Raw genomic sequence first — 21,010 nt, 5'->3', positions numbered from 1 at the left:
TAGAGAGATTCCCAAGGAAACAGTGAGGAATGAAGTGGTTGATCTCTAAGGAAGAGACGTGCAGAGGCTGCAAGCTACAGCTTTTGAGCTGAGGCTAGGCAGTCAGCACATAATGTGAAGCACCGTTTTCTATTATTTTATGTGATCCAAGTTTGAGAGTAGGCATTGGAAACCACTTCAAGAGCTGAACCCGACTCCAAGCATTTTCAGACACAACACGTGAGTTGCAGTGTTAAGCAGTATTTGTCTGTAAGTAAATTCCACAAAATCACTGGGGCTTATTGCTGGATAATCATTCTTAGAATTGGGGTCCAGCCTTTCAGCCACTCTGTGTGTTGGGGGGGGGGGGCGGGGGGGCTCTCAAAGAGAGCCCAAGAGAAATAGTGCTAAGGTCTTTTATTGCAGCTGCTTCTGCAGACGTAAGGAGATAAAAACTTACAACAATCTTTATATGTAAGTCAACAGGCAGCTCAGAAGTTTGTTCTGCCTAAAATAAAAGCTGGTGTTTAGTCATTTAATCTTCTTTATTCCTGGAAAATCATAGAAATTATTTACCAGGAACATTTTCACACAGAATAGCATTGGCAGCATTTTCTCTCCCACTGTTTCTGCTGCATGGGAAGATTAACGTGGAACGGAGAGCAGAAAACAATGTGTACACTAGCCAAAAAGAGATTCTTCAATCACATTATAAGCCAACTGACATCCCCCCAAATTCAGGGGGAAAGAAACGGAAATGTGGTGCAGAAACCAAGGAAGTGCAGGGCTGGTATGGGCACGTATGCACAGCAGGCAGGTTTGCAAGTTTTTGAGAGGGACTGGGTGGGCCGCCGTTTTGGCCCCCAAAACCTGCTCTGAAATAACTGGGGGGGGGGGAGAGAAAATCACCCGCCGCCACGCAGGACCCATACATTAAAAAAGCCAAGACACACAGCCTGCCCCTCCTCCCTCCCCACAGGGCTCTTTCTTCCCGCTTCCTCTGCACGCCTCGCACAGGCAACAGGCACCTCCCCGCTCGCGCGCGGCGCTTAAGGGGCAACGGGCCAGACAGAGGCAGCGCTGCTGACGACACAAGCGGGGAAAGAGCAAACGGCAGCCAGCTGGCGGAACCGACGCAGAGTCCAGCCCCTCCCCTTCCTCTCGCGCTCTGAATCCCGCGACCTCCGCAGGCTCCTTTCTCCGTAAGTCGCCCGGCGGCGCCTGTCTCCTTTGGGAACCGGCCTTTTACCGCCATCTCCTCCACCTGGCCCTTCTCGCTTACTTGCCCGCCTGGCCACCGTCCACGGGAGGCTACTCAGGGCGCGGAGAAAGCCGTGGGCAGGCGAAGAGGAGTCGCGTGCTCTCTGCCGGCTGTTTTGCTAGCGGCGGAGCAAGAGCCGGTGGTTGAGAGGCCGGCCAAGGACCGAGGCGGTCCCCGAAGCAAACTGGGAAACTTCCGGGTGCTGTCAGTGGCCAGTCCGCCCCTGTAATAGAGATCCAAGCTGATCCTTTTTATATCTAGTGGCGAAGGGCCATTCTTCGATCAACCGTAGTATACTGGTTAGGAAGAGGTACGGCTTCTTAGGTGGGTTGTCAGCAAGATATGAATTGAGATTTTGGTCAGCAAGATATGAATTGCCGCAGCCTCTGCAAAGCGTGGTGCATGTGATGGATAATGAGGAGGAGGAGGAGGAGAGCTGGTCTTGTGGTAGCAAGCATAACTTGTCCCCTTAGCTAAGCAGGGTCTGCCCTGATTGCATATGAAAGGGAGACTAGAAATGTGAGCACTGTCAGATGTTCCCCTCAGGAGATGGAGCCATTCTAGGAAGAGCAGAAGGTTTCAAGTACCCTCCCTGGCATCTCCAAGATAGGACAGGAGTTTTTTTAAAAAATAGGACAAGAGTTTTTTATTGAACCAACAAACTACCAAAGCATACAGTACATTACCAAGATAGGGCTGAGAGAGATTCCTGCCCGCAACCTTGGAGAAGCCGCTGCCCATCTGTGAAGCCAATACTGAACTAGATGGACCAATAGTCTGACTCAGTATATGGCGGCTTCCTGTGTTCCTAATGATGAACCAAAGTTTTCGTACCCTTACTGTGGTGGAGCATTAACTGTAACTGTTTCTTATCTGAAAAGCAATTCTGCAAACAGCCGATTTTGCAGTCTTCTCATATATAATATATATATATATTTGTGATAAAATTATCAAATTAATATGCAATATGATATTAAACTGGATCTGCAGAACGCAGTCCGGTGTTTTAAAATGTCTGTTGTGTTTTCAACCAAACAGATCATGGCAGATATTCAAGGGAATCCAAAACAACAATTGGTTGCTGAGTTTCACAATTTTGCTGCAGCTGGAGACAAAACCAAACTTACAACACTGCTCAGTCATTCTCCATCCCTTATTAATGAAACTGCTAAGAATGGGTGGACAGCCTTGATGTATGCTGCTAGAAATGGGCAGTTTGAGATTGTGCAGACGCTTCTTGAAAAGGGGTAAGAAAACTAATTATTTAAATGATCTGAACACATCCCATGTCCTGCTGGACCTTACAGCAGAACGATTCTGTGTTTAATTTTGTAGTTTTAAACCTAAAAAATTTAAATACTTTTTTAGCTTCAGGGTTAAAATTAAAATATAAAAACAGATTAAATAAATTCTGTTTATATTTCAAGCTGTTTTATTCTTGAAAGTTCACAGAGATACTTTCACTGAGCACTGATACAAACCAGAGAAAAACAGTGAATTCAGGTAACTTGTTAACCACAACTGTCATGTGGTGTGCTGGGGACTATGGGAATTGTAGTCCAAAACCAACGGAAGGGCTGAAGTTGAGCAGCCCTGTGTTAGACTCATAATGTAGGAGTTTGTCTTAAGAAAATCAATATATGAAGAAAGCTTCAAGCTAGGGCATCTTGATCATCCCAGTCCTAGTGAAATTAAAATTTTGTGCACTTACAAGGGAGGAGAGCATGAATTGTTTACTTTGCTAAACAGGATCTGCTCTGGTTTTGCATTTGGATTAGTGACTATATGTGAGCACTGTCTGCTGTAAGATATTCCCCTTAGGGAACAGGGCCATAGCTCAATGATAGAGCATCTGCTTGCCTACAGAAGGCCCCAGGTTCAGTCCCTGGCATCTCCAGGTAGCCTGGGAGAGACTCCTGCCTAAAACCTTGGAGAGCTGCTGCCAGACTGAGTCTGTATAAGGCAGCTTCCTGTGTTCCAAGGAAGGAGCAAGACCTTTGCCATCGTAGGGCTCCTGAACACTAGGAGCCTCTACACACGATCCATGTGTAGAGCCTAACTGGGCTCTCCCCACAAATGAGCAAGGAGCTGTCCCTGGGCGGGCGGCCAGATCAGCCGCCCACACGATTACCAGCTCTGTCACAGAGCTGGTAGGGGCAGCAAGGATCAGGGTCTGCCCGGCCCCCGGAAGTCCCAGGATGCCCTGCGTGAGTGCACAGGGCATTCTGGGGAGACCCCCGAGGCTGGAAGCCTTGTTGGTGCTCACTCCATTAACCTGTTTTAAGGGGAGGGGTATTTTTGAAGGCTTACTTCCAGGAGCCATGCAGCTCCCATTGCAGCACACGACCATGCAGAACCAGGCTGGCCTCCCTTAGCCCAGTTCCGTGCGGTCGTGAGAATAGCCTCTAGCTGTGTTGCAACGTTGCTACACCGCACAGTAGGGATATGCAGAACGGTTTGTGGTCGGAATGTTCCAACCACGGACCAGGCTGTTTCGAGTGTTCCGACCTCGGAACGGTACACAAATGCCATTCTGTGCACTTCCTTACATCTCAGTGCACAGGGAGTCGGACCTGGAAGCAGTTTTTCCGTATCTCACCTCCCTGTTCACTGTCAGGAATATGACTCTGAGGCCTATGTTACCTGGCAGTGAAGAGAGCTTTTGGAGGGAGGGAAGAAAAGGACTGCTTCCGGATCCCCCTCCTTGTGCTCTGGACAGCGGATCGGTGTTGCAACACAGCTAGTGTCCTGGCTCCCAACGAGCTCTGCCCTTTTCAAGCTGTGGAGAATGTGGGCCATTACATCCTGATAGCTCTAATTCTGTGCTACACAACATCAGTTTTGCGGCTAAGTAACTTGGTCTAGAGAGAGAAATATAGAGTGATTACTACAAAAATAATTGCTGTAATGGAAGAATGATTTGCAGATGCATTATCAGTATGACACAGAGTGTTCACAGCGAATATTTGGAAATAGATTATGGCTTCAATACATCCCCTATTGCATGTTGTCTCCCCAGTCTTAGTCCAACACTCTAACCATGACACACACTTTAGCCCTCCCACTTTTGACATTCTGTCTCTTGATAGGTTGTGAAGTTGCACAATGTAAGTTGAATGGTGTCTAGTACACTGTAAAGTTTTATGTGACAAACAATGCTCATAAAAAGGAGTTGTAACTCTTTAAATTCACTTTTTTTCCAGATGCGACAAATCCCTTATCAATAAATCAAACCAGACTGCACTAGACATTGCAAAATTTTGGGGCTATAAGAACATAGCCACCTTGTTAACTAATGTAAAGTATGGACAGAAGCCATTTTTCCTGAGCAGTGAAACTGGAGACCATGATAACTTCTTTTGCAGAACATTTCTAGACAGAAAAAGTGAGAAAAGGGTCGATTCTAAATGGCTAGACATAAAACAGAAGCAGCCAAATACTGTATATATCCTTTTTTCAAATTTAAGTCCATTAGCTATATCAGATGATGGTCATGATAGTCCCCAGTATCCAAAAGTTAAACTTTGTAGGTTTTGCTACAAGGATGTAAAGGAATATCTGGAGCAGACTGAAGCAGTCACCTTGATTTTTCTTGGATTGGAACTTCAGGGGAAAGACAACTTGCTTCCAAATGGGAAAGATGCAAATGAAGACGAAGACAATAGTCTAGTTGCTTGGTTTGCTCTCAGTATAGAAGCTCCTGCTGCTGAGAGCTTTATTCAGAAGCATAAGGGCTGTCACTTCCTTCAGCCACCAATGCCAGCTCTGCTGCAGCTGTCTGAAAACGAAGCTGGTAAGGTCCCCAGGCATTTCTATTTGATTGTTGGTTTATTAGGAATGAGGGGCAGTGGCCTACATACAGCCCAAGGACCCACTGTCTCGAGTAGTGATGTGCACGGAACCGCACCTCCGCAGTCCAGCTCTGGGGAGGGGGACTCTTTAAGGGCGGGGGAGGGTGTACTTACCCCTCCCACTGCTTTCCCCATCCAGCGCTCCAGGTTTTTAAGGCATTTGGGGTGGCAGGGTATCTCCCTGCCGCCCCTTCCCCCACTCCTCAGCTAAAAGCTTCAAAAGGCAGACGACGTACTTCACGTCTGTGCGTTGCGTGCGCATGTCTTACGCACACACGGCCGTGACACGAGCGCACGGTGTGTGCATGCGCAGTCCACCTTTTGAAGCTTTTAGCTGAGGAACAAGGGAAGGGGTGGCAGGAAGATACCCTGCCACCCCAAATGCCTTAAAAACTGGGAGCGCTGGAGGGGGGAAAGTGGCGGTACACCCTCCTCCGCCCTTAAAGTTCTACACCCACCACCACCCCGACATTGGACCGCTGAACCAGGTCCGGACCAGTCCGGAGGCCCTTAGAATGGGCTCCGGACCACTCCGTGCACATCCCTAGTCTTGAGCTGGGACCTGCACTGGTTCTGTCCATCTTAAAACCATGTGCATGCTGCTGCTGGAGAGCCTCTGTGGCTCTTAAGAGTAGTGTCAGCACTTACCAGTGCCTCTCCCATTATGCAAGAGACTCTGCTAGGTAACATTATTCTTCGAAGCCATGGAGGCTCTCCAGCAGCATGCGTTCAGTTTTCAGATGGATGGAACCAGTGTGGACACCCTGCTTTTGAGTCAGCAGGTCCCTGCGCTGTATGTAAGCCAGTAATAGCGAAGAGTACTTGTTTGCCGACCTCTCATGATATAGTTCCTATTGACGGTTTTCCTGCATTTGATTGGTATTATGGGTTCCTGCACCTGTAACATGCACCTGACATTATAGAAAATGTCTAGGGATTAGTTTAGGGACAAGGTTATCACCATGTTTAAAAAAGTGCATTGGTTTGAAGGCAGGATTATTATTTTACAGTTTGCCCTGTGACAAAGATGTTACAAATCCACAAACTAAGCACTGAGAAGATCGTCTGTAGGACCCTGTCATATCTTTGGCATTGTTATTACCCCCTTTCTTCCTTGTTTTTCTGCTAGAGAATATGAGGTATATTGATTTTTCCCCTCCCTATACAATAAACAAAATTATAACTGATTTACATTACATTATCTGTCTTCACTCACAAGCATGTTCTAGCCATGTAAACCACAAGTTCATGGATCCCTAGCATAGCAGTTGTTGAAATCTCGAAATTTCAATGATTCTGAAAGGTGGACCTCCATATCTGAGGACCATGGCCACAAGTAACACATGTAAAATGGATCAGTATGCAAATAAGTGCTTATATTAGATCAGCTTTTTTCTAACAAGCCCTATGTGAATTTTTTTTTAACAAATTAGAAATTTGATATTGGGGTGTGTGTGTGTGTGTGAGAGAGAGAGAGAGAGAGAGAGAGTGAGTGTGTGAAGGCAGTGGGGGAGAGAGAGAAGTATGTTGATCATTTTCTCTCTTGTAATTTTTAAGGAGTTGTGGCTCAGGCTAGGTCTGTTCTAGCATGGGATCATCGTTATCGGTTCTGCCCAACATGTGGCAGTGGAACTAAATTAGAAGATGGAGGCTACAGGAAAACTTGCTTGAAAGGAGACTGCCCCAGCCATCAGGGAATTCACAACACATGCTATCCAAGAGTTGGTAAGAGAACTGTAAACATATTGCTTCATCATCACTACATCTGTTCACCCAGGCTTTTACTTAATATTGTTTTAATGGTTTTAATGCTGTTTTAAAATATTGTTTTAAAATTTTTTAATTGTTGTAATGTTTTAAACTTTTTGTTCTTGTTTTAACTAATGTTTTACTTTCTGTTTTTATTTTGTAAACCACCCAGTGCGGTATAAAAATATGTTAGATAGATAGATAGATAGAATCACTAAGACAGCAGTAAGGGAAAGTAATGTTTGTATTCAGAATAATTTATATGCTCCTTTTCAACAAAGAAGTTCACTTTGTGGTATACATTGCAAAAGGAATGGTGGAGGGGCAGGAATGTTCCCTGCCCCCAAAAGACTCCCAGTATTACCTGAAATACAAGGGAGATACCAGTCACAGCCACTGAGAGAGGTGCTCTGATGGGTTGAATAGGGACAATTGTTCTCGCCTTACTAAATACAAGACAGTCATGACTTTAAAGAAGGGCTCTTCCTCGGTTAACATGGGTTTAACTATTTAAATGACAAAATGTTACACTGTACCTTGCATTCTGAAATTATTTTCTTGCACTGTGTTCTAATTGTACAGTGACAAGACCCCTTTTATGGTGCATAGAAGGTGAAAACACAAATTGGAGATAACGTATCTCCAGTTGTTTCACTACATGTAAAGGTAAAGTGTGCCATCGAGTCACAGTGTGCCACAGGTGTCAGAGCCCTGTGGTTGTCTTTGGTATAATACAGGAGGGGTTTGCCATTGCCATCTCCTGCACAGTATGAGATGCTGCCTTTCAGCATCTTCCTATATCACTGCTGCCCAATAATAGGTGTTTCCCATAGTTAGGAAACTTACCAGCAGGGATTTGAACCAGCAACCTGTGGCTTGCTAGTCAAGTCATTTCCCCACTGCGCCATTTGTACCTTACCTTTTTTCCTTCTTTAGAAATTTTCTTGCAGTTTGTGTTTTAAAAAATGTATCCTGTTGTCTTGCTTTCATATCTTAACAGCTATATATAAACCGCTTATAGCTGCTTAGTTTGATATTCATTCCAAATTGCCTTTCTAACCTGCACCTTCCTCCTTCCCTTCTCTGTCACAGAACTTTGTATGCCCGTCTCTTCTCCTTTTAATTGTTTGTTATTCTGCTTTCCTTTTGATCTTGGTTGATCTACTCATTCTTTAAATTTTACAGATAAGTTTGTTGAAGTTGCTAAGTTCTTAAATCTTTAGGAGCCTACACAAAGGAAAGAATTGTGAGCAGGATAAGATGTACAAGTGCGCTGAGTCAACAGTTGTGTTTCTAGTAACATTTCCTTAACAAAAGTAGCAGTCAGCAGGATTGGAAACTTCTGCTGCTTGCCTTACAGCATATACATTTTCCACAGGTCATCACTCTTTGAAACATATTTACCTAATGGGATTGCCATATCAGTCATTTTGACAGGAAAGAAAAAGTCTGAGATGAGAAGCCAACAAAAAGGGGAGAATGCAGCAAGAAGGGTGAATATCAAATTAAAAGAGATTCACTTGCTGTGTCTTCATCTGAAGAAGGAGCCTGAGTCTTTAAAGCACAAAGAGAAGATGCTGTTACTGTATCCCCAGCATGCTGCTCCAGTGGTCCCTTGGTCCACCACTAACACCCCTCCACTTCAGCAGAATCCTACTTGCTTGAGGAAGGTGGAAGGTGGACTGGTGGAGCAGTGGAGTGAAGGGCACAGCAGTTGTCGCCTCTCTCAGGCACTTTCTATGGATGAAAATCCGGAAACCTTGTAGAGGAGGCAGGAGAAAACCTGCAAGCACAGGCTCATTAGAAAAAACAAATGTAAAAAGAGTTTGCCAGAAAAGGAAATGAGTTGAACAAAAGGTACAGAATAAGAGCCAGACTATTAAGCACATGCCATGTAGCTGAGTATGAGGAGCATGTAATAGTCTGGATCCGGACCATGGTATGGGGAGAAAGTTTTTAAACTTTTGCTCCTGCCATAATCCTGATTCAGATTACCTTCCATGAATTACTTGATAAAGGAAAAGCAAGCAGCTGCAGAACCGGTATTTAAAGTAACATCTAGTTTTCTCCTCAAAGGGGAAAACAAAGCAGGAATAAAGATCCCCTCAAACATTGTAACATTGCTATATTAACCTTATTTTGTGGGGGTGGGAACAGTATAGCAAATTCTATTTCAACTTTGCATCAGTGGCACCTATGTTTCCCAGCCTATGATCTTTTGGTACGGTTTATAGACCAGAGTTATCAGAGGCATTGTAGGAATCTGCTCAAAACAAAATTCGGCATCCGAATCATAGCACAATCCCTTTAAAACCAAGAGATTACACAGCCCCTTTAACATGGAGGAGAGCAGGCCCATTCCTGCTGCTCCTCCACTCACCACCACTTCTGTAATTGGGGCACTCACCCCAGCTATGATTGCGCCCCACACGACACTGGCACGCACACGGCCTCTGCACATGCATGGTGGCCATGTGCTTGCTGCATGGGAAGCAAGGAGACACCTCACTGGCATGCAATTATAGCTGTGGGGAGTGTCACAATTATGGAAGTGGCGGCAAGCAGAGGAGGAGCAGGTATGAACCTGCTCTTCTCTGTGTTAAAGGGGCTGCATAAGCCCTCTGCTTTAAAAGGATTGTGCTGTGATTTGGATGCCAAATTGCATTTCGCACACATCCCTAAGCCACTGAAATATAATGCTAGGAAGAAACGGCTCATGCAGTATAATGCTGGGAACAAACAGCTCATGCACTTCCTCCTCCCCACATCCCAAGATTAGAAACTTCCAATTCAAATATTTGCCTTTTTTGTCCAAACCCAGCAAACTATGGCTTGCAAAAATCATAGTTTGCCTGCAAACCGGGATTGCAAAAGGTTGGGCTGGTTCTCACAATTGAGCAATGCTCATAATGCCATCTGGAAGCAGAAGCCTGTGCGATCCCGTGAAAGTTGATAAAGTGATTGTGTAGTGGCTCCAGTGTTGCCTGGGTGCAACGGCCCACCAAACATTCAACCAGTATCAGTAATCCAAGATCCAGTCTATGCTACTAATCCTGGTTGAATGTTCAGCAGTACACAGCACCCAGCTGACATTAGAGCTGGCACACCATCACTTTATGGGCTTTCACGGGAGCATGCATGCTTCCACCTCCCGAGTTTCAGCAACATAACTAACATTATGCAAACCCATCCATTGTTTACATACACACTAGGCCTCATTTGGAGTTGTCAGATAATTTGAGTGGCCAATCTTCTCTTCTCTTTAGTGAACCATTGGAGACACTCATTCTCTTCTAGAAATTAAAAGGCAATCTAATTGAAAGAGAAAAGGAATCCCACCCCAAAAGGCAGTGGAAAGTGAAAGGGCAAAATAGAGAATGACTTGTAAAAGGTACTGTTATGACACAGCTGTGAGGAAAACTGCATCTTATTGTGCTTCAAATTCTGCATTACATTTGGAAATATATTCACCTGGTCTGTTAATCTGTGACTGCAAGAAGCTGAAGGCAAGAATTCTTGCTGATTAAGTCACTGATTTCTGTTGAGTGTGTAAGTAGGTCACTTATTTCAGTATTTTTATGAAAAGCATGCTACAGTTGCAGGTTATTTATCTCCTGAGTTTCACTTTTCGACTTAAATATATCCCCGCAAGGTATCTGTGTTACAAAAACAGGTGAATACATATTTTAAAAGAACCTGCAATAAGTTTACTAGCTATGGGGCTTCTAGAAAATTGGACTTCAAGCTTTTAAAGGAGATATGAATACTGAGTGAGAAAGGGTACTCGTGCTCTTTGTTGCTGTCTTTTGAAGCTATTTAAATATGAATAACTTGTACCTGTATTCCAGATCCTGTAGTGATAATGCAAGTTATTCATCCAGGTGGCAACCACTGCCTTTTGGGACGAAAAAAAAGATTTCCTCCGGGCATGTTTTCTTGCCTTGCCGGATTTGTGGAACCAGGTGAAGTTTTCTTCATGTATATTGTGTCAACTTCCTGTTTTTCACTTCTACCCCAGAATACTTTCTTATCCTTTGCAGGACAAAATTTATCTATTAGCCTTTGTTTTCTAAATGGCAGCTTTTTGTTTGGCCTGTAGCAAACTGTGTTACTTTCTTTATAAAGCCACAGTATAAAGGTACAATTCCTGTTGAGTGTACTTTAATCATTCATTTATTTTGTTCTTAACCTGTATAAATTTCTTTTGAGTTTTTAACTCGGTGTCCTATAACACATATTAAAATAACCTTTGCATATCTTTATTATTGTAATGTTATCACATTTCCTCAAACTCATATCTCTTATTCATGGACACCTTGTTTGGGTGTCCTAGGGTGGCTGTGCACCTGACACTCTTGGGGCTAAGGAAACCTGTTCCATTCTGCAGCTGTGGAGCTCTAAAGCAGATGAGGAGACAGGCTGTTGTCTGTCCAGTAGAGCTGGCTCAGATTACTAGCTCCCACAACCAATCCGCCAGAAGCAATGCTTATATAATTTGGGTCACGGGGCTAAATAACAGACCATCAAAGGGCCAGTTCAGAAGCTACTTTTGCCCCCTGAACCATTCCATGCAATTAAGAAAGAGATGAGCCGAGCACATGCACATCTTGATCTCTTTCCAAGGTGTCCCTCCTGGCGTGCTTCTTTATGTCATGGGAGGTTGGTTCATCTGAACCATCTCTAAACATGTGACCCAGATACTAGTACTGGTGGTGAGAAAGTATAATCTGAAATGGCCTGTGGTAGAATATCTCAAAGAGATAAGTAAAGTCAAAAGACCAGGACTTCTCCAAATAGCAAGGTTTTTATTAGAGAGTCAACCCAACAGTAGGGGAATTAATTGAAAGCCATCTGAGAGTAGGGATTTTGCAACAACAAGTGCTGCATGGCAACAGTGAAAAGTAAAAGAAGAGAGAAGGAGACAAGTTGAGATTGTACCTATCCCATTATTCTGATGCAGCAGATCTCAAAAGAGGAGGGGTGAATCTCAAGTTGGGGATTGAGGGTTCCATGCTATAATAAAGCCTTCATCAGGCTGGATCAGTATCCTGAGCTGTGTGGATAGCACCTAATACAGGGAGTTCCGAAGGCATTTAGGCAGCATCCAGTCAAGGTATTTATGAGCCTTATGCCCAGCATGTGTCAACAAGCCGGGTTCCAAAGTGAAGGGTGCAGAATAACTGGGGTGCAGTGATAAGGTGATCTTTCCAAGAGCTTCAAGAGAAACTCCAAGAGCTCCAAGGCATGTTGTGTACCAGAAGCTTGCTCTAAAAAGCTTGGCACAGCTCAGATCCGAAAGAGTGCAGGCGTGGGCACTCAGCTGAGCCTTCTAGGGGGGATTTGGGCAAAGCATCTCCCAGTAAGCCTGTGGGGTTATTCTCACAATCAGCAAAAATTGGACTAGGAGAGCCCAGCCTGATTCTTGCTGATTGTGTAAACCACCGGGCTCGCAGGCGGCTAGCCCGCTTTTGTAGCCCTCCCCTTAGCCCGGGTTTGCCAAGCAAGTGCTCCGTAAACCCAGGCTTTCCAATCGTGAGTAGCCGTGCCGCGGCTCCGCGCTACGGCTACTCAGGAAGAGACCCCCGGAGAGGAGGCGAAAAGCCACCTCCCAGCTCTGGGGGTCTCGCAGCATGCCTTGCGCACTCGTGCAGGGCATGCTGGAGCTTCCGGGGGCCAATCGGCTCCCGCTTCCCCCAGCCCCCACTGGCTCTGTCATGGAGCCAGCAATCGTGGGCAGCCAATCCGGCTGCCCAGGGCTCCCTCCCTGCTCATGTGTTGGGAGAGTGGGCTTAGCCCTCTCTCCCCGCACACTCACAAAAACCGGGTCTCACTGATCATGAGACCTGGCTCTGCTTCTGAAAGTTCATTTGGATCAGGAATCCATGCTGAATTATAGGGGATTAAAGCAAAGACAACAAAAGACTGAAAAGGAGCTTCTTGAGTGGCAAAAGCAGATGTGCTAGTTTCTAGTGGAAGAGTCATAGAGATTGAATAGGAACCTCCATTTGATGGCACTCATTGTTCAGACATAATCTACTGTTTTTGGTTCTTACCACCACATCTCAAGGTGCTATGCAATTAGACCTTTGCTGACGATTTAGTGAGGTGCTCCTACTACTTTCCATCTTGTGGTGTGGTTGCTTTCCATCTTGGTTTGACTGCCTTCATTCTCACAAAATATGGATAAACTTTGTTTTCCCACCTTAGGAAATCTTCTGCTGATGCCCTTGGTCTTTGGCCAACATTCTCTTCCCTATGTGCTACAGCTGCCTTTGGTCAGTGTAGAAGCATATGGATCTGTAGGGTATTCAGCAAGCCTAGGCATGGGATGTAGACAAGAGGAAATCTTTGCTTCAGTGCTTCTACTTGGGGATCCTCTGGGGTCTGCTTCATGACTCTCTCTTCTATGTGTGCTGAGTTGCTCCCCATCCTGCTATTGGGAAGCTGCTTTAAACCTTAAATCCAGCATGCCTAATAGAGAAAGGACATGGCTGGGCTTTTCCTACATTTAGCTTCATCCCGCCAGCCAAAGAGATGGAGATACAGTAGCCCATGTTGTTATCAGACCTCAGCCTCCCTTCTTTCAGTCAGCATACTAAGCGACCTGTTTGTTGTTATGTGGGATGTCAGCTATGGCTGACAGTTGTCTCTGGTGGAGTGCTGCTGTCAATGCTGTTTTTACAACGATGTTGCCACCATTGATCTCATATGGAGAATGTGCGGTGGATAGCAGTTATTGTTGTACTATTACTACTATAGCTTACTATTCTTAGTAATATCTAAGGACACCTATGTGTTTGAATATAGTTTAGTGGCTTAGTTGTGCTAAAAGTTACACAACTAATACCGGAAGTATCCATAGGATCCCAGCATGTAACTGCAACTCTCAAAGTACTCTAACAGCCTTGTTCACTACACTGAAATTGGGCCTGTCATTATACTTTGAGGTTCAAAGGTATTCAGTGATACTGAGAAAATGGCCACTGAAAGATTTATAAAATCAACTTACAATGTTTAAAGTATATAAACTGAAAAATTATAGTTATTGGCCAACATGAGGAAAATTACTCAAAGTAGTCCTGTTGAAATGGGACTACTTTGAGTAATTTTCTTAATCGTGTCAGCTATTGAAAATTCATGGCAGTCTCTAATTAAAATCAGCCTAGAAAGGCATTGCAATGTTCTTGCAGTTACTGATGTTTTTCCCATTCTTCTGCATACCTCTTCTCAGGATGAGGTTCAGCTTTTGGAAATTATGAATAAGAAGGTGTTCACTTTAAAGAGTCAGCATTTACAGTATGGGCTATGAGGTTTTGAGTCCCTGACTTCTGCCCCAGATCAGGCAGCATCCTGACTAGGACTTGCACAAGCAAGTTCCCTGACCCACTCACGTAAGAGGAGGAGGGGTGATTTTTTGCTAGTCTCTCCTCCCTTCTGCCTTAAGGGTTATGTCCTTGAGGGTTCCCTGAGCCAGCAAAAATTGCCCCTCCCACCTTGCTTGTGGTGGTGAGCAAAATATCTTGTGTTTGCACAAGTACTAGATAGGATCCTGCCCATAATGTCTGCATCAACCATGCACAGTAAAAGTGGGATGCAATTGTTCTGGTAACGTTGAAGTAATACTTGAAAATATTGTTTTCTCTGTATTTGTAAAAACAATTGCTTAGGTCGGGGAAAGGCTGCAAACGTGGCACATTTGTACTCATGAAAGAACTAGCCAGCATTGCTGTAGATATCTTGGCATTTTTCTAGATGTGTTTTCAAGTTGGAAATATTGCCTCTCTCTGTTTGTCATACTTCCCTGACTTGCGATTGTGCCTTATCTGTGGGTTCTGTGGATAACATTTCAAATCTTTTTGAGTCACTTGAAAGTACAAGATATAATCTGTGCTTGGAGCTATGTCAGTTGCCTGTGCTTTCCTTTCTTGGATTAGGAGAGACAATTGAAAATGCTGTTCGAAGAGAAGTAGAGGAGGAAAGTGGAGTTAAAGTGGGCCATGTTCGGTATGTCTCTTGTCAACCATGGCCAATGCCCTCCTCCCTAATGATTGGATGCATAGCGGCTGCAGTGTCTACAGAAATTAAAGTTGACAACATTGAAATAGAAGATGCCCGCTGGTTCAGTAGAGAACAGGTAAAGTTCAATTTAATTTCCTTTCTTTATTGATTGCCCTCTGACTGTATCAGTTAGGGCATGCAATATGGATGTGTGTGTTTTTTCCCAGTTGGACAAATGAGTCTTTGTACTCTCTCTTTATTGTACAGTGATTTACAGTGAAATACAAAATTATGTGTTGCTAAAAGAATTGGTATAGACAATTGTTCCATTACTGAGCCTCTAGATCTTGCCAATAAGTCTTGCAGATGCATTTCAAAGGCAAGCATTAAATGTGCATGACTTTCTCCAGGGATGCCGATCATGCAGATTCAGCTTTAGTGTATCTGCCATACAGTAGCCAAGATATTTTTAAAAAATAAATACAGTGATAATCTTTTGGAAGAACAACTTCCATTTGGATAAAGGTATTCAAGCTTTTCGGTTAGTCTTACCTTAAGTGTATCATAATTAATGTAAAACTCCCTCTTCCTCACTATCGTTTGGGTAGTTCCACACTAGCACACCTCACTAGCATTTGGTTAATTCCATAGCAGACTAGTTATTTAGAGATTCTTGAACTGCCCCTCTTTTTCCTTTATACACCCACCGAAAAACATGGAGCCCTTTCTCGCGATCAAGTGAGAGGGCCTGAGGGTGGGCAGCAGGGAAGGCAGCAGAAGCTCACCTTCCCTGCAGACAATCCACATGGAGTTGCTGGGTGTGCGAACCATGAACCCAGATGGTCTGCGGTTGTCCCAGGCAGCATGGAGGTGTGTGTGTGGGGGGAGGGGTTTGGGAGAATCCCAGCCCCCAGAAATCCCACAATGCACTGTGGGATCCCACCCCCCAGCACTGACTGGGAGCCCTGCAATGTCTCCCCGCAAGCATCCAGTTCTGACACACAGGCAGTTACACAGGGTTAAGAACACAAGGGTGCCCTTAACTTCAGCTAACTGGTGGGCTTGTTTGGCGGGTTTGCTGACGAGGTGCCGCCGGGAGCCACTGATTCCTGGCAGTTCTCACGGGCAACCAAGGCTGCCTTCGCCTGGTCGTGGCTGCTTTTGACAGCAGCCTCACAGCGTAATATGTGGTCATAAGATTTGGAGAGAGAGAGAGAAAACCTCTAGGAGCAGTATTGTTTGTTTTGTTTTCTTGATATTAATAACTAGGTATGAAACAGCTCGGCCAAGCCATCATCAGAACAGTTACAAACATTTGTGGCTTTCCCACCACTGAGTTCAGGAATCCAGTCAGGAGAATGAAAGATGTTCATCACACTAGGAGTAGCACATGAGGGTGAAGATAGGAGCCCTTAATACTGAGGCTATTTTCATGACCTGCAGAAACCTGGCTAAGGAGCCCAGCCTGGTTTCTGCAGGTCGTGTGCTGCAACGGGAGCCCCGAGGCTCCCGGCCGCAAGCCCGCTTAATTGCCTCCAAAAAAACCAAGGTTAGCAGAGTGCACACTCCACTAACCACAGGGAGACCCCCAACAGGGAGGCAACAACAAGCCTGGAGCATTCTGTGACTTCCAGGAGAGAGAAGGCCCCCGATCCCCACCACCCCAACTGGCTCCGTGACCAAGCCAGTTATCTTGTGTGCGGTCAATCCAACCACCCTGTTCTAGCCGCCTGATCGTTTGCGGAGAGAGCGGGTCAAGCCTGCTCTCTACCGCGAAATCCCTTACGGCGCTCCACACTGCTCGTGTGGAGAGCCTCATTGGGGCTATTCTCACGATCAGCAAAAATAGGGCTAGGAGAGCCTAGCCCGATTTTTGCTGATCATGAGATCGTGTGAGCCCGGTGGTTCTAGAGCAGGTACCCCACTCAAGTACCCCTCCCCTTAGCCCGGGTTTGCGGAGCGAGTGCTCCACAAACCCGGGCTATCTGATCGTGAGTAGCCATGGTGTGGCTCCGCGCCACGGCTACTCACAAGTAGACCCCTGGAGGGGAGGTGAAAAGCCACCTCCCGGCTCCAGGGGTCTACCCAGTATGCCCTGTGCGCTCGCGCAGGGCATACTGGAGCTTCCAGGGGGCACGCGGCCCCTGAGCTCCCCACCTCCCGCCGGCTCCATCACGGAGCCAGCAATCATGTGGGCGGCCAATCCAGCTGCCCAGGGCTCCCTCCCCGCACACTCTCAAGAACTGGGTTTCACTGATCGTGAGACCCGGCTCATTGTGTATTATGGAATGTAGTTATAGGTGAAGTGACTGAGATCTTTCACACAATCAAAAAACATAGTCTACCTGGGTTTGGAAGCTGTGTGTACTCTCAATATTTGGTTGAGTGGAAGCAAGGTAGGAGGAAAACCTGGGTAGCTTTTCCTCCTGCCTTGCTTCCACACAACCTGAAATTGGGAGCACACAGCTCCCAAACCTGGGTGGAACACAGTTTTTGGTTATGTTAATGACCTCCCTGTCTAGTTTTCAACAAGATAACAGCACTTTGCATAAATAGTTAACTAGAATTGCACAAGAAGCAGAATCAATTCATATAATTTATGAAATCTCTTAAGATTAGCTTTGTCACACCTCTCTTGTTAAAACAATTGGGTGCTGTTGTTTGTAAAAGACTTCAGATTGAGTGGACTATTGATCCGATGATGTACGCAGTTTCCTATGTTGGTGTTTAACTTACTCAGATGCTATTTTTATGTGTTTCAGGTTGTGGAAGTCCTCAATAAAAGGAACCAGAGTGCTTTTTTTGTGCCACCACATCAAGCCATTGCACACCAGTTGATAAAGCACTGGATTGGAATGAATGCAAGTCTTTAAATCCAAGGAATTGATTTGTCTATCTTATCTCACAACTTCCTGAGGCTACTAATACGTTGGCATTAAACTCAATATAATTAATCACCCAGCATTGTAAGCTACCATTATTTTGGAGGTTTAATCTAGTAACCTCCCTAAATATAGCTGCACACATGGTACGTTTCTGAAATTTTCCAAGGTCTGTTCGTTCCTAGATTTCCAGGAAAACAGTGAGCCCTTTCTCACAATCCATGAGAAGGGCTTGACAAGGCACGGGGAGGAAACCTTGAAAAGCTTACCTCCCCCACGGACAATCCTCTCCTCGTTCTTGGGCGTGTAGATTGGCCGTCCAGATGATTGCCAGCTTCTGCTGGCAGCAGAGAGGTTTGGGGACCGGGAGGCCCCCGGAACTCCCATAATGCTCTGTGTGAGTGCACGGTGCGTTATGGGGAGTTTCGTGACGCCAACCGGGAGGCTGCTGGTGTGTGGGTGCCATGCAGAGCCGCATGGCACCAACACACGATCAGTTAACCTAACAGCCAGGGCTCCCTTGCCGGTTTGCCCCCAGTTTTGCCTGCGCGTGAGAACAGCCTCAATGTTTTGCATTCACCTGAGTCATGATTTTGATTTGTTGTCATACATTTTATTGATTGCTGACTGGTTTAACTTTCTGAATCTGATGCTTTGTTGGAGGAATTGAACCAAGGACTATTTCAGGATGCACACTTCTAGCCCAAATGACTCCCTGCTAAAGCCACTCAGCAATTTCTCAGAATCAGAGCCGAGCAAAATATGCTTTCTCTAGGCTGACAAAGGATTAGGAAGGCTAATGCTTCTGTTTATTGGAACAGGCATGTAATACTAGCACGTGGATACCTGTATTTTGGGATTTGTTTTTGTTTTTAAAGAAAGAAGCATTAACACAAAGAACGCGTGAGAAAGATGATGTGTAATCAGCAAAGTGTCCTCCAAGCGATAGGGCCAGTGTGGTGTAGCAGACGGCGGATCAGGCTAGGACCAGAGAAACCAAATTCAAATCCTCAATCGGCCACAAAAGTGACTTTAGGTCAGCCACTATTGCTCAACATAATCTACCTCATAGGGCCATTGTGAGGATAAGATCTGGGAGAGGGGGACAGAAAGACCCTTGTGTGCTGCCCTGAATTTCTAGAGGGTGAGGTAGGATAAAAATTGAAACAAACAATATATTCTCAGACTTCAGTGTCCACTGTATGCAGCAAAAGCTTCTTTGAATAGTTACTCACAGGACAGTGCTTGGGATTACTGCACACAGAATAACACACCATTTGTTCCTCCATGTTATTACTGCTGGCATGGGCTTGGACTGTACATTTACAGCAACTGTGAGCAAAATACGAGTTGGGGGAAGCAAGTGACTGCAGCTCTGTCGCCATCCTTGCCCTGGAGAGGAGAGCTGGTCTTGAGGTAGCAACCATGACTGGTCCCCTTAGCTAAGCAGGGTCCACCCTGGTTGCATATGAATGGGAGACTAGAAGTGTGAGCACTGTAAGATATTCCCCCTCAAAGGATGGAGCTGCCCTGGGAAGAGCAGAAGGTTCCAAGTACCCTCCCTGGCTTCTCCAAGATAGGGCTGAAAGAGATACCTGCCTGCAACCTTGGAGAAGCCACTGCTAGTCTGAGAAGACAGTGCTGAGATAGATAGACCAATGATCTGACTCGGTATATGGCAGGTTCCTATGTTCCAGGTGTGTAGTATTTTAAGCCTGCCAAAGATTTGGCCCATCAAAAATTTGATACTTGGTATAGGATTGTCAGCTTTTCACTGTGCCTTTTCAAAGCAATATTTCTAGTATTTGCAAATGCTACTTCTCATAGGGGAAGCAGAATATACCGTGTTAGTTCTGTGACTGACTGTATAACCCTGTATAACCTTCAAAGTGGCACTCTGGCAAAAATCCTATTAAAGTGACTATATTACGGTACAGCTGAGATCATTTCCTTATTACATTCTACGAGTTGTTTGCATTTCACTTCACACTGTATTTTACCAGTTACATAATTACAGCATTTTGCTAAATCACAGAGCTCCTTTGCTGATTTAAGAAAATCACATATTATGCGAATACTGTGCTACAAAACTGGATTTTAGGTTGCTGCAGAATGTGCGTTCAGTGAGCCCCTGGGTTTCTCTAGGGCTCTCTATGTAAGAGCACTTGGAAATAATAGAATCCTGGAGTTGGAAGGGACCTTGTGGGTATTCTAGTTCATCTCCCTACTTAGAACTGCCCCAAGTAGCATTGTGCTGGAGTGGTGAGATATAATATTTTAAATAAATAAGAACAGTAAACTGTCACAGTGTCCCTGACAGATAACTGTCCATCCTCTGAAAACCTCCAGTAAAGGAAAGGCCACCACTGTATGAGACACACTGCCTACTGTCCAGTAGCTCTTGCCATTCTTCCTAATGTCTAGCCTGAAGTGCTTTCCCAGGGCTGCTCAACTTTGGCCCCCCAGCTCTTTTTGGACTTCAACTTCCATAATCCCCAACCACAGTGGCCAATAGCCAGGGATTATAGGAACTGTAGGCCAACATCTTCATGAGGTCCAAAGTTGAGCCTCACTGCTTTAACCCTATTGGTTCTAGTCCTGACCTTGAGCAGCAAAGAACAAATCCGCTTTTCCTCCTGTATGCCAGTTCTTCAGATATTTGAAGAGGGCTATTATATCTCTGCTTAGTCTTTTCTTCTCCAAGCCAGACATGCCCAGCTATTCTGACCGTTCATTATAGGACTTGGCTTACCGATTTCTGGTGATCTTTGTTGCCTTCTTCTGAACCAATTCCAGTTCTTCAATGTCCTTAAGATGTGGTGTCCAGTACTGGACAAATGTCTGACCAGTGCAGAATAAGGTGGAAGTATTACTTTTTATTACCTGGACATTATACCTCTGTTAATGCTGCCGAATGCAACATCGCTAGAGGGGTAAATGTCAAAAATCACTATGAGTGTCCCCTGAGATGGTACCAGTGGCCAAAATTTGTGACCCTGGCTTATGGACTACAACTCTCATAAGGCTTTTGTTCTTTATTATTTTATATCCTGTCTTTCTTCTATCGTGGAAATCAAGGTAGGTTTTATAGGGTTCCAGGTGGTCATCCATCCAGTCATTGACCTCACCTTAGACCTGCTTTCTCCAGAAAGGTGATATTATTCTTGACATGTTAACACTCACTGGACAACTAGTCCGGTGCCTCTCTTCGAGACGCCATATTCGCAAAGAAACACAAGATAAGTTCTGATGCACCCATTTCATTTTGCTCCACAAAGGTTTCTCAAACC

The 21,010-nt window shown here is 45.1% G+C and overlaps 1 protein-coding gene across 4 annotated transcripts; it reads left to right on the top strand.

The window, feature by feature from the left end:
• The first annotated feature begins 1,029 nt into the window (after positions 1-1,029).
• Positions 1,030-19,654, top strand: NUDT12 (nudix hydrolase 12). 4 transcript variants are annotated; one of them, XM_053300538.1, is made up of 7 exons: positions 1,030-1,181; positions 2,279-2,487; positions 4,444-5,033; positions 6,649-6,816; positions 10,689-10,802; positions 14,775-14,974; positions 17,601-19,654. In XM_053300538.1, exons 2-7 carry the CDS (start codon positions 2,282-2,284, stop codon positions 17,709-17,711), a joined length of 1,389 nt encoding a protein of 462 aa, XP_053156513.1. In that variant the 5' UTR covers positions 1,030-1,181; positions 2,279-2,281; the 3' UTR covers positions 17,712-19,654. The 4 variants fall into 4 exon arrangements, with proteins under 4 accessions (XP_053156513.1, XP_053156515.1, XP_053156516.1 ...); XM_053300540.1 differs by lacking the exon at positions 1,030-1,181 and adding an exon at positions 1,188-1,550; XM_053300541.1 differs by lacking the exon at positions 1,030-1,181 and adding an exon at positions 1,188-1,564 and having other exon boundaries at positions 4,444-4,625.
• Positions 19,655-21,010: the final 1,356 nt, after the last annotated feature.

This window comes from Hemicordylus capensis, chromosome 2 (genome assembly GCF_027244095.1).
Source record: "Hemicordylus capensis ecotype Gifberg chromosome 2, rHemCap1.1.pri, whole genome shotgun sequence".
Taxonomy (NCBI): domain Eukaryota; kingdom Metazoa; phylum Chordata; class Lepidosauria; order Squamata; family Cordylidae; genus Hemicordylus; species Hemicordylus capensis.
This window is presented reverse-complemented; position numbering and strand designations above follow the sequence as displayed.

Bases quoted from the DNA above. Each gene is read 5' to 3' on its own strand.
- NUDT12 (XM_053300538.1), top strand. From the start codon at position 2,282: ATGGCAGATATTCAAGGGAATCCAAAACAACAATTGGTTGCTGAGTTT. The intron at 5,034-6,648 runs GTAAGGTCCCCA...GTAATTTTTAAG, and splicing joins GCTGTCTGAAAACGAAGCTG to GAGTTGTGGCTCAGGCTAGG. The intron at 14,975-17,600 runs GTAAAGTTCAAT...TATGTGTTTCAG, and splicing joins GCTGGTTCAGTAGAGAACAG to GTTGTGGAAGTCCTCAATAA.